The following is a 14,291-nucleotide window of genomic DNA, read 5'->3' as shown; positions in this document are numbered from 1 at the left end:
TATGAGTAGTATGAAAACTTGTCCAGTTAAATGGCAAGGGACTGCAGTCGTCCAGAATTTCATAGTTACCAAGTCCCTGTGCATTTCATTTAGAAATGATAAAGTACCCATTCTATGTTTAACTCCTCTTTTTTTGCTTTAATGGCAGCAAAAAAATAACAATAACACATTCAATTAAATTTAAATTATATTACCAAACTATATGTTTAAATCAACAATTAAACATAGTGTATTACATCTGATTTGTAAAAAAACAAAATAAAAATGCATTGCATGAAAGAATGTAAAATATGACATTATGGATGCAAAATTGCCCAAGCCACTTGAAATTCCTCTTCTTTATTCTACTGTCAAAAAAGAAAATTAATTCAGCAGTTGACAAAGATCCAGTATCAACAATCCACTGCTGCAAGCCAGGTTTATTCTTCAAATGTTGTTTACTTATTTTGGCTGACTCTTACGCATAAGGTATCAGTAACAGTGAATTAAGTGTACATCTTTGACTAGCAGTGATTAATGTAAAGAGGCTTGACAATTCTGCTAATTTCAGTCCAAAAAAGTAGGTCTGAAAATTGGATATCCTAAATATGTATCTCTCACAGCTAATGTCACATACATGAGATGGGTGGCTATACAATAGTGATAGGTAGGTAGATAGATTTCCTAGACCTGAATTATACCTTCAAAACAGGATTGTAATCATCCTAACTGAAGATTCTCTGAAATATACAGTAAACATGGAATAGATCATTGTTGTTTGAGCCACATTTACAATCAAAAAAAGCTTTTTTCAATTTTTATAACTTACCACTTATGTACAAGAATAGGTAGGATATTTGAACTTATTATTCTGATTTCATCTTATTTCAGTTTCTGATAAAAATAAATTATTGATTTAGGAGCATCTAATACAACTATCAGAAACATGGAATTTCATGAGTAGCAATATTTTCAAGATCAAAGGCTTCAGATTGCAGATGATGAAATTGAATGAACTGCCAAGAAACACTCTGAGATAATTCAAACTCAGAGATAAGTTATTCAGAACTTTTAAAAACTGTTTCAAGATAACTAGGTTTATGCAAGGTTACAAAATGTGGGAAATTCAATTTATACTGTATGTTCTTTAGTTAAATGGATCTTTTTTGGAATACCAATAATACGTAAAATGAATCCATGCTTACCTGTTCACTAGTATGCAGATTTCAAAGCTACAAATAACCCATATAATTTATTCTATACAAAATGCAACTTAGAAAATAAGTTAAAGAAACAGCAAGAAATAAGAGAGGAAGAAATAGGATACTGTGTTTTATGCTGAAAATTGGCCTTAAGGCAACTAATATAAATGAAGACCACCAACTGGGAAGGTGTCATGTTTCTCAGAGTGACCAGAAAATCAGTCAGGTTGGAAAAAACAAACAGGAATTTGTTTTTCATTGAATCAGGCTGTAGTTCAGTGATACTGTGTTTAGTTAATTAAAAACGTATTTAAAAGCATTTGTTTCATAACTAAAGAAATGTTTTTTTTTTAATTTGAAAAATTTGTGTTCGAGAAAACTTATTGAAAGTGATTCACCACTAAGTGGGGACTGTGGGTTTATCTTGCAATACTGCAAGAATTGTTGCTGAAAGAGGTTTGTACAGATCTTACCAGACTGCAATCCTGTGGTTAAAATAGAAAGTCTTGACTAATACTTGGATAGCTGAATTGAAACCAAGGATAGCTGTCTTCCCCCAACTGGATAGAACTTCTGAGAAAAATATTTAAATTACTCAAGGTAAACTGCCAAAAGCCTTCTTTGATTTGATGGACAATTTAGGATTGGTTGCTGTACGGAGAAAGAAGAATGGCAGTTCAAGAGAGTACACCTATTTTTTAGAAAGACACAGATCCTTTTCAAGAATAGACATGATTCGGATTTTAAGAGACTTGGCTACTAAAATTTCCGAAGTAGAGATTTTACTAAAAACTTTTTCAGATCATAATCCTGTAAGTTTGGTTTATAAAAGAAGATCTAGTTCTTTCAGATGGAGACTAAATGAAGCGTTACAGAAGAATGAAATTGTTGAGGATTGCAAAAAGAAATTAAAAGAATTTTCTGAAAATAATTTAAGTAGAGGTACTGATTTGAGAATGGTCTGAGATGCGAGGAAAGGTTTTATTAGAGGTTACCTGATATAACATAATTCTGAACTTAAGAGGAAGAGGCAAGAGAGAATACAAAATATTTTGGATGAGATAAAAATAAAAGAAGAATTAAAGAACTCCCCAGGGAATATAAATACTTCTCAACAAATTAAGATCTTACAGCAACAATTATCCATGTTAACAATACGAGAAATGGAAACAAAATTGAATTATGTGAAACAAAGAAAATTTGAATTTGCAAATAAAACAGGGAAAGACTTATATACTTTGAAGAGAAAGAGAAAAGAAAATGATATTGAAATTACAAGAGGGAGATGTCATTTTAATGGTTAATGTGGCTATACAAATTTTTTTTATCAATATTATTCTAATTTATATAGAGGACATGATATTTCAGTGGAGAAAATAGAGGAATGTCTCAGAAAACCAATTTTACCAAGGATTACAGAAGAACAAAGACAAATTATGAATGGACCTATAACAATAAGAAAATTTTCAGAAGCTACTAAAATTAGGAAAGGTGTCTCGACAAGATGGGTTATCGAGTTTGTATTATAAGTGTTTTGAGGATGAATTCTTACAACCTCTACAAAGCACGATGAATTCTATTTTACAAGGAGGAATGATGCCAGAAAAACGCTAATATAAAATTAATACCTAAAGAGGGGCAAGATTTGACTTCAGCAAGAAACTACAGACCAGTATCATTATTGAATAATAATTATAAGTCAGAAGGATATATATAAATTTGTATGGCGGGGGGTTGGGAACCCTGAGTTAAATATAAGGTACTACAAGATGCAAAGGAAAGAGGAGGATTGGGTCTACCAGATTTGAAATCTATTTTGTGGCCTGTTGTTTAGCTTAGATGAAAGATGGGTATTGTTAAGAAATGGAAGGCTATTGGAGTTAGAAGGACATGATCTGAGATTTGGGTGGCATGGATATCATCAGTGGTTTGACAAAGCTAAGGTTAATGTAGATTTCAAAAATCATTATGTCAGGATTAGACATAAACAGAATTTTTATAAAATGATGTATTGTTGGTATTTGTCACCAGAGAAATTGTCTAGAATGTATAAAGGTACTTTGATCTTTGCTGGAAATGTGGACAACATGAAGGGACATTTTATCATATATGGTGGACATGTAGAAAAGCCAAAAAAAATTAGATACAAATAAATACAGTAATTCAGAAGATTTTAAAGACTAATGTGTAATTGAAACCAGATATTTTCTTTTGGGATTAATGGACAGACAGCTAGAAAAAAATCATGGAACTTTGTTTTTATATATGACAACTGCAGCAAGATTACTATAGTGGGGCAAAAAAGTATTTAGTCAGCCACCAATTGTGCAAGTTCTCCCACTTAAAAAGATGAGAGAGGCCTGTAATTTTCATCATAGGTATACCTCAACTATGAGAGACAAAACGGGGGGGAAAATCCAGAAAATCACATTGTCTGATTTTTAAAGAATTTATTTGCAAATCATGGTGCAAAATAAGTATTTGGTCAATATCAAAAGTTCATCTCAATACTTTGTTATATATCCTTTGTTGGCAATGGCAGAGGTCAAACGTTTTCTGTAAGTCTTCACAAGGTTTTCACACACTGTTGCTGGTATTTTGGCCCATTCCTCTATGCAGATCTCCTCTAGAGCAGTGATGTTTTAGGGCTGTCACTGGGCAACACGGATTTTCAACTCCCTCCAAAGGTTTTCCATGGGGTTGAGATCTGGAGACTGGGTAGGCCACTCCAGGACCTTGAAATGCTTCTTACGAAGCCACTCCTTCGTTGCCCGGGCGGTGTGTTTGGGATCATTGTCATGCTGAAAGACCCAGCCACGTTTCATCTTCAATGCCCTTGCTGATGGAAGGAGGTGTTCACTCAAAATCTCACGATACATGACCCCATTCATTCTTTCCTTTACACAGACCAGTCGTCCTGGTCCCTTTGCAGAAAAACAGCCCCAAAGAATGTTTCCACCCCCATGCTTCACAGTAGGTATGGTGTTCTTTGGATGCAACTCAGCATTCTCTCTCCTCCAAGCACGATGAGTTGAGTTTAGACCAAAACATTCTACTTTGGTTTCATCTGACCATATGACATTCTCCCAGTCCTCTTCTGGATCATCCAAATGCTCTCTAGCAAACTTCAGATGGGCCCAGACATGTACTGGCTTAAGCAGGGGGACACGTCTGGCACTGCAGGATTTGAGTCCCTGGCGGCGTAGTGTGTTACTGATGGTAGTCTTGTTACTTTGGTCCCAGGTCTCTGCAGGTCATTCACTAGGTCCCCCCGTGTGATTCTGGGATTTTTGCTCACCGTTCTTGTGATCATTTTCACCCCACGGGGTGAGATCTTGCATGGAGCCCCAGATCGAGGGAGATTATCAGTGGTCTTGTATGTCTTCCATTTTCTAATTCTTGCTCCCACAGTTGATTTCTTCACACCAAGCTGCTTGCCTATTGCAGATTCAGTCTTCCCAGCCTGGTGCAGGTCTACAATTTTGTTTCTGGTGTCCTTCGACAGCTCTTTGGTTTTGGCCATAGTGGAGTTTGGAGTGTGATTGTTTGAGGTTGTGGACAGGTGTCTTTTATACTGATAACAAGGTCAAGCAGGGGCCATTACTACAGGTAACAAGTGGAGGACAGAGGAGCCTCTTAAAGAAGTAGTTACAGGTCTGTGAGAGCCAGACATCTTGCTTGTTTGTAGGTGACCAAATACTTATTTTCCACCATGATTTGCAAATCAATTCTTTAAAATCAGACAATGTGATTTTCTGGATTTTTTTTCTCATTTTGTCTCTCATAGTTGAGGTATACCTATGATGAAAATTACAGGCCTCTCTCATCTTTTTAAGTGGGAGAACTTGCACAATTGGTGGCTGACTAAATACTTTTTTGCCCCACTGTATATGCTCAAAGGTGGAAAAGTTTGACACTACCCACAACAGAGGAACGGTTGGTAAAGACTTTGAAACTTGCAGAAATGGCTAAATTGACTTCTTTGATTAGAGAAAAAACAATATCTACATCCATGGCTGACTGAAAACGCTTTATAGACTTTTTGAATGAAACAGAAAAAAAATGCACCTGTGATTCGTGGTTTTGATGTTTAGGGGAAAAAATTAGATAATAGAAAAAAAGTGAGGTTTTTTTGTAATCCTAGAGTAAGAGATAACTTTGTAATCATATTTACTGCAGAGAAAATTGGAAGCTCTTTCTTTCTATTTCTTTTTATCTTTTTGTTCTGTACTTTTGTCTTTTGTCTTTTTTCTTTTCTTTTTCTTTCTTTGTTTTCTTTATTCTGTATTTGTGTTGATTTTTAGGTTCTCTTTAAAGCTTCCCAGAAATATGATATAATGATTGAATCAGAAATTATTTTAACTTAATCCTGTTATTTATTGTAAGAAATAATTTAACAGAAACATTCCTTCTTAATGAAGTATTTTAAATAACCTCCTTAAATGTTCTATTTTATTCTAAAAATGTCTACAGCTTCTTTTAAAAATTATGTAGCTATCTTGATAACTAAATAATTGTTCAAAACTGAAATGAATCTTTGATGCAGTTATTTATTTTGTTTTTACTGACAGCATCAACAAAGAGAGCATTGTTGACATTGAAGGTGTAGTAAGAAAAGTGCCACATAAAATTGGTGGCTGCACCCAGCAAGATGTTGAACTACACATTCAAAAGGTAATATTTTTATAAGCAAATTAAAATGTGCCATATCATTGTTTTTTGTTACCATTTTGAAGGATAATTGCCCTAACTACAGTCCTTTTGGTTTACACTTGTAAATAACACCAAAAAAACCCCCTCATTTATGCAGCAAATTTAACTAAAATAGAAATCAAGAAGTAATTTTAGTTTCATAAGACAGTGAAGATTCATTTTACCTGTTTTTTAAATGATTAGTCCTAGATTATAGTCAAAATTTGTTTCTAACAGTGACAAAATATATAGGCATGTGTTTTTCTGTAGATATGACTAGTTCAGATACCTATTCGGAAAAGATATATCATGTAATCTAAATAAACATTTGCTTCCTTCAACACAAGCTACTTAAATTCCAGCTGTTTCCCAGGCAATTTCAGAAAGTGTAATAGTTTTTCCTTTAGTAGAAATAATGGAAAAAGTCCAGACTCCAGAATTTTTAAAATATTGCCTTCCCTATTAAAATGGGAGGTGAAGGGCAAATGGATAGGGAACCTTTTAGGGTTTTTGGAATATTGGGAGCAAATTATGAGCACACTTGCAAATTTGCTACCTGGGCGGGGCTTGCATATTCATAAAGCGACTGACACGGTGAGGGTGGTCAAGCACAAAGCACATGTTCATGATGGTGAACGTGCTTCATGCAAACTCCTCCAGCTCATAATAAAGTTCTGTATTACTGCAATTTATCTTCACCTTTTTTTCCTGGACAAATTCAGTCATCTGTCATTGGGGAACAAAAGTCAGTTCTAAGAATATGTCATGGGAAAAAGAAGGAACTATCTATCAATCACTTACTGAAGCAGGTTCCTAAATATTTACTCACTTAGATTATTAACTGATTTTTTCTTTTATTTTTTTTTCTTGCTCCTTTGTTCTTACACTTTACCACAGAAGATTGTTACATTGCTGGTATATAAATTTATGTTTGTACTTCCACATTTTAATAGCACAGCACAGGCAAATTATAATCCTGTTTAAGACATCAGCTGCCTCTCTTTTGCTCTTAACTGCAGCAGTACAGTGGTACCTCGGGATACGAACGCCTCTACTAACGACCTTTTCGGGTTACGACCAGCTCCGGCTGCAAAAATTTACCTCAATGTGCGAACTCCACCTCAGGGTATGGTCATTTTTCCGCCCTGACAGGTGATCCACAGCCATTTTTCCGCTCCTGACATGTGGTCTGCGGCCGTTCTCCCGCCCCGCCGCGCGGCGCCCGGCCGTTCTCCCGCCCCGCCGCGCGGCGCCCGGCCGTTCTCCTGCCCCGCCCCGCCCGGCCGTTCTCCCGCCCCGCCCGGCCGTTTTCCCGCCCCGCCGCGCCCAGCCGTTCTCCCGCTGTGCCGCGCAGCGCCCGGCCGTTCTCCCGCCGCACGGCACACGGCCGTTCTCCCGCCCCGCCGCACCCGGCCGTTCTCCCGCTGTGCCGCGCAGCGCCCGGCCGTTCTTCCGCCGCACGGCGCCCGGCTGTTCTCCCACCGCGCCGCGCAGCGCCCGGCCTTTTTCCTGCCGCGCTGCGTGGCGCCCGGCCGTTCTCCCACCCCTGACGCGTGGTCCGCGGACGCCAGAACGGATTAATGGTAATTACATCGAACCTTATGGGAAAATTTGCTTCGGGGTGCGACCAAATTTGGAGGGCAGAACGGATTAACCGGATTTACATTGAACCCTATGGGGAAATTTGGGTCGGGTTACGACCAACTCGGGATACGCCCAGAGTCACGGAACGCATTAAGTTCGTATCCCGAGGTACCACTGTATTATCTGTTGGATTTTGCTGTAACCGAAACTGATTTTGTATTTTCAAGACAACTCAGTTCTTTCAGGCCCATTATTTTAAGATATTAAGTTGGGTTAATATCTTTTATAATAAAGTTTGTTGGATCTTATTTTAAAAGTGCTATGTTTTTATTAAACATTTCTAGTATAAATATGAACATTAATCAAATAAATGTATACTTCATTTTTTTAGACCTCTATACTCTTTTAGTAATCGGTTATGGAAACTTGTTTTCATATTTCTACCAAAAACATGCCTCTCTGAATCACACTATAGTTCCTGCAGCACATTTATTTATTTATAAATGGTCTCTCTCTCAGATATACGTAATCAGTTTGGCTGAACCGCGACTGCCCTTGCAGCTGGATGATGCTATTCGGCCAGAGGTTGAAGGAGAAGAGGTGAAAATGTGTTTTCTAGATAAGTAACATTGTATTAAAAATAATAAATGGTTAGCCAAAGGCTTGAAACTTTAGCTGCTGTTAATAATGTTATATTGAATCCTAAATGTTGGCCCCATCCAACATTATCTGCTTTCTAGTTCATAAATATGGAAAATAATTTTTACTGCTGGGTACCTGTCCTTAAGCAGCGTCTGATAGACCAAGATTTTATGCATCAATAGTTATAAATAACTATTAAATGCATAATAGTTATACCATTTCTATCTCATGGTACATGGAAATGTTCTCATAATTACTGTCACTCTATAAACTGAACAGGAGTTAGATTAATAAGGACAATTTTATCTGTAAAGTCATGTTCAGAATGGCCCTTCTGAACAGAAATCTCACTTCATAGGGGACTTGGTTAATCTTACGGGAAAACTTATATCTGAATTTTCTTGTATGTATATGTGTGTTCAGACAGCAACCTCAGAAAAGGCAGTACAGTACTAGTTTCCCTAAAATTAAAGTGATGGCAAAACTAACCATATGAAATGTTCTGAATATAGTCCAGAGGACAGTGATTGTAAAAGGAAGGTTTAGGCTTGGAATACTCTTAAAAGCTAAGAAAGAAATGTCTGAGGCAAGTGTCAGAAGCATTAAGTGCCATTGTGCAATCTTAGACATGAGGTTTTTTCAGTTTTAAAAATTTCAGATGGCCAAAATCTCGTGAGAATGCTGAAATGTAGTGCAGTCTCTTTCACCTGAAATGTTGCGAAATCTCATGAGATTTTAATTAGTTAGTACATGTGGTTTTCAGTATATGTTTCTTTGCAACTATTCAGGAAGGAAGAGCTACAGTAAACCAGGATACAAGATTGGACAACAGAGTGATTGACTTGAGGGTAAGAACTCATTGTCTTGGAACTGATCTAATTGTTCAAAAGCTGGCATGAACAATGTTATAACAATTTATGTTCTGAAGGATCCATGATACATTGTTATAAAGACATTTTACCTAACAAAAGTCAATAATACATTATTGTTTTTAAGTACAACCCTTCACTTGAACTTCTATATATTACTTTATTTTTTGCTATGTACTGTGTGGTCATAGCCAAATGGAATAATACTGTGATAATACCAGAGAACCACATACTTAGCCAGGCTTTGTTCCTAAGAACATCAAAATCACATCACCCTTTCTCTGAAGCTCTTGATTTATTTTTATTCACATCAGAATGCATATTGAAATGAAGGATTTCATTGAGACTAATAATACTGAAATCAATATCTGCAAATTGATCTATGTTCTCTTGGGTTTATAATCCTCACTTAGATCAGTATTGTCATTTTTTGTGCCACATTAGTGAAGCATGCTAAAATATGTTAAAATGAGTAACACTGGCACAGTTCACAGAATGATCATAGATTTTGATTATGGACATAATTTTATAAATGCTTGGGAGTAAGCTCTTAATTAAGCATAGAATGGTGATGTAAGCACTGTATACAATAATATTTGGCTTTGTCCCATATACTACAGTATAATCCAAAGGAGTACATTACCTGATTCTGAGCTTCCTCAGAATCATGCATTATTTTATGGTAGCCTAATTGAGGCAAGCTATTCTTCAATGAATTACCATAAGTAGCACTTCAAATTTTAGGGATAAATGAGGTATTTTGAACCTATAAAAATACAAGTGCATCAAACCAAAGGATTCTTTCTATTTTTAGAATAGTACTAAATATGTTTTATTTGCTTTAGAAAAATAGATTTCCATTCCTTACTTAAATTATCTAAAGCTATTTGCTTTGCCATTATTTTGCCATGATGTGTGTGGTTTCTGTGCTAGGTTTTTGTTAAACTGTGTGGCTTAACTAGTCTGATATTGCAGGATCTTTGTTCAACCCAAATTCTGATTCTAAACAATTAGTTTTATTAAACTGCTTTAAAAAAAAAACTTATAGAAATTAAGCATCGGCTTGATTTTAAAAATGCCCATTTCTTTAGGTTAGTAAGTAAGTAGGTTAGTTCCCCTTTATAATGGTGCTCTACATGGGGCTGCCCTTGAAGAGTATCCGGAAACTTCAGCTGATACAAAATGCAGCAGCGCAATTATGTGTGTTTCTAGTAGAACGGACGTTACACCTCTGCTTCACGAGCTGCATTGGTTACTAGTTTGTTTCTGGGTCCAATTCATGGTGTTGGTGTTGACCTTTAAAGCCCTTCATGATGTGGGGCTTTGCTATCTGAGGGACTGCCTCTCCCCTATTTCATCTGCCCGTCCTACCAGATCCAGCAGAAGGGGCTTGTTATGGGTTCTGTCACCTAGGGAGCTACATTTGGCGGGCCCTAGGCAGCAAGCCTTTTCTGCTGTAGCACCTGCGCTGTGGAATCTTCTCCCCCCGAGGTGGAATTGGCCTTGTCGTTGAGCTTCTGGAAGACCTTTATGACTTGGTTATGCTAGCCTGGGGGCCCCAGAGGACACGGGAATTAGTGAGGTGGCTCCTTTATTTTTAACATCCTTTTATTCTCTGTTCTATTTTCATTTTTATATTTTTAATGTATTCATTGACTATTTTTAGCTTTGTTGTACACCACCCAGAGTTGCCTGTGATGAGATGGGCGGCTATATAAATTGGTTTAATAAATAAATTAATTGAATAAATAATAATTCTGCAGATTATTAATAACTCTGTGTGAGATCTAGTAGAAAAATACTAAAAGATTTTACTAGCTTATCTGTTACATTAACCTAATTACATTTTCTGTGGCACCTGGACAGACTGAACAAAATTTACCAAATCTTCCTCTCCTGAAACCCCACCTACAATTTTGCTAAAATATTTCTATTCTAGATCCTTTAGGATGGTCAGTTTCTCTGCTGACCAGATGAAACTAACCAGATGATGTATCATATCATCTCTTCCAGTTTGTTTGTTTATTTATTTTATTTATTAAATTTGTCCCCCGCCCATCTCCCCCCAATGGGGGACTCTGGGCGGCCCACAACACGTTAAAACAATAAATAAATATACAATTAAAACCTATAACAATACACATTCACAAAAATGAAAGGGAAAAAATCCAGGAGGCCGATGGTTCAAGGCAGCAACGCCAGGCCACTAAGGGACTAGCCAACCCCACACTTGATGATCCCCCTCCTCGTCCCAGGCCAGATGGTAGAGCCAGGTTTTCAGATCCCTCCGAAAGGCTGGGAGTGAGGGGGCCAATCTCACCTCCAGGGGCAAGTTATTCCAAAGGGTGGGGGCTACAGCAGAGAAGGCCCATCTTCTGGACCCCGCTAGTCGGAGTTCTTTTGCCGAACGGGTCCAGAGCATGCCCTCTCTGTGTGGTGGGACGGGATGAACTCGTGGGGAAGAGGTGGTCCCTCAGGTAACCTGGCCCCATGCCATGAAGGTCTTTAAAGGTATAACCAACACCTTGAATTGGACCCGGAAACAAACCAGTACCCAATGCAGCTCGCGAAGCACTGGTGGTATATGGGTCCTTCGGGCCCCAAAAATAGCTCACGTGGCTGCATTCTGGACCAGCTGAAGCTTCCGGATACTCTTCAAGGGTAGCCCCACGTAGAGCACATTGCAGTAGTCTATCTGGGAGATAATAAGGGCATGAGTGACCGTTCGAAGGGCATCCTGATCCAGGAAAGGGCGTAACTGGTTAAAGTATACGATATTCCCATCGTTAATTTACTAGTATATCGTTTTCAATAATCAACCCTTTAGTGACCTTGGCACAACTTGTTAATTCTTTTTCTGGACACTACATATCGCTTAGCTATCTTAACAGAGACATCCAAATTTATTTAATTGTTTCTGATGCTCTATATGGGAACACCAAAACAGAAAATTTATATAGTGTAGCTTTAAGGTTGAATATATAAAGAAAACTGTATTCTTAACTGAAAACATTCATAAATATATGTGCATGGAGAATTGGTGTCAGGGAGTTGCATTATGTAAACTGTACAAAACAGAAAGATTATTAATTGCCAGACTTTGTCAGCTATATGCAAGCCCCTGTTTTCTAATTGAATTAAATTATATGTTTAAGTTGTAAGTCGGTCACAGGGTATTTTGATGTGTTTAAAGAACCATGATTTCATAAGTATTAGATTACTTTTTCAATTAAAAATTGAAAAAAAAATTTCAATTGCATCCTTCTACTAATTGCATCCTTCATCTATGAATGAAACATATCTCAAAGGACAGGGACAGTTGTTGCTGGGTTTTTGTTTGTTTGTTTGTTTGTTTTGGTCAACAAGCATCCAAAGAGGTAGGCATTCCTTTATTTATATTGCGGGGAGGGGAGGCTACCACATTCTTAATGTATACTTACTGCTTGAGGTAGCTTACTATTAAACTTGCAGTATTCTAAAACTACAATATTAAAATGCAGCGGATGCAGGCCGAACACTTAAAATCACCAGGTATAAATGTTTCCCAATAGAAGAAAAACGTTCCTGAATAAAAATATCTTTGGTAGGTTGCAGTATATGGTTAAAAAGTATGATAAAGTCTCCTTCACCTCAACTCCTGGTGTCTTCATGAAGATGTCCACATTATTTTCTTGGCTGCAGTATGGAATACAGTTTGCCATTGCTTCCTTCACCTAGATAACATCTTTAGAACCTCTTTATTAAATAGAAATAATTGTTAAACATGGCTGAATTTGTGCAAAAGTTTAGTATTCCTATGAAATCATGTGAAATTTCAGAAGCAGAAGCACTGAGATATATAAGATTTGGAGATTAGTTTCTGACCCCTTAGCTGTACCATCTTCATGCTGAAAGGAGGAAAATCTCCAATTTGATCAATCAAAACCCGCATCCTTGTTCCTCCACAGCAGTTTGGGTATAATATATTCCACCACCACATCACAGCTTGGAATTTCAATTTATCTTCTGCATACAGATACAGGAAGAGATGTATCAGAGCTGTTTTTGGCTGGAGAAGTAATAGATACAGCCACCATTTCAAATCAGAAATAAACAATTTTTAAAATGTACTCACTTAATCTTCATAGGGATAATACTATAGTCTGAAAAAGGGCAGATTTTTCATATTCTTAATATTTTTATGTTTATTTACACAAATAAAAGTATTGTTTAATGGATCTACATGTATATATATTTTCATAGCTTTTATGGTTTTTAAAATAAAAGGATAAAAATGATTCAACTGTTACACAGAAATTATTCTGATGAAATATAAACATATGACATGGTGAGGAGCTGTCAGAGACCTGAAGTTATATGTCATGTTTCCTCCCTTTTTTTCTAGCAGAGTTTACTTTCAGGTTTCATAAAACCTGGATTGATTTTTATTAATAACTGTTATTTTAATTAAATGCTGGGTAAATTAACCAACTCAGAAATGGTTTCTTAAAAAACTGACTACAAATTGTTTTAACCCATAGAATGTCCCACTTATAAAGCAGGTGAGCATTCATGAAAAGTTCAGCAACTTTGTTGTCATTCTCCGGTCTGTGCAGGAAAACAAACTGCATCAGCCTTAAGTCAGCAGTTATGAACCTTTGGGGTTTTGTTTTGTTTTTTGTTCTGCAGATCACTAAAACATGGCAAGTTCTTGCAAAGCATCACATGAATCAAAGGTCAGAAACACAGTGCCTGCAAACATTGCGGCACAAATGAATCTTGCACATGACATCTGCAGAACCTCAAGTTTAAATAGCAATTTAAATAATCTCACAAGATTTTGAATGAGGATGCCAACATCTTTTGAAATTCAAGATAATGTGAGATTTCAGCAATTGTTTCAAATTATTTTTTATTTTTATTTTGGTGACTACACCACTATCTGCCATAGACCACACCACAGTCTGAATTCAAGATTGGAAATCACTGGTTTAGGTCATCTGGGTTGGATCAGATATGAAGTTGTTTAGCACTGTTATATTAGGTGTAAGTTCATCACACAACTGAAGCAGTTACTGTTGTGCCCTGCTTTTCCAAAATCCCCAGTGATAGTTTGTTCACACTTTTGGGGTAGGGTAGGGTGTAGGTGTTGAATGGAAACAGCCTCATGAGAATTAAATTTCTTTTTGAAATATTTTTAGCCTGTATGACTATGGTGTATGCTGGAAAATATGTGGTCAATGCCCACTTCAGGCAGGACTGAATTTTCTTTCCTACATATAGAAAAACTAGAATAAGTTATTAAAAATTAAAGTATGCTTGCTAGCTAGCAGTGAGTCATTTA

At 36.8% G+C, this 14,291-nt stretch overlaps 1 protein-coding gene across 2 annotated transcripts in view; it reads left to right on the top strand.

Moving 5' to 3' along the window:
* Window positions 1–14,291, top strand: part of DARS1 (aspartyl-tRNA synthetase 1) — a 59,725-nt gene that overhangs the window by 21,584 nt on the left and 23,850 nt on the right. For both annotated transcript variants that reach the window (XM_088146509.1, XM_088146510.1), the window contains exons 5-7: window positions 5,753–5,855; window positions 7,977–8,057; window positions 8,888–8,947. In XM_088146509.1, coding sequence (XP_088002635.1) covers window positions 5,753–5,855; window positions 7,977–8,057; window positions 8,888–8,947 — 244 coding nt within the window. The remainder of the gene's footprint in view (window positions 1–5,752; window positions 5,856–7,976; window positions 8,058–8,887; window positions 8,948–14,291) is intronic.

The sequence above is a fragment of the Python bivittatus genome, unplaced genomic scaffold, assembly GCF_059951505.1.
Source record: "Python bivittatus isolate LINGU-HERP-01145 unplaced genomic scaffold, Pbiv_v1 ctg000480_np1212, whole genome shotgun sequence".
Classification (NCBI taxonomy): Eukaryota; Metazoa; Chordata; class Lepidosauria; order Squamata; family Pythonidae; genus Python; species Python bivittatus.
This window is presented reverse-complemented; position numbering and strand designations above follow the sequence as displayed.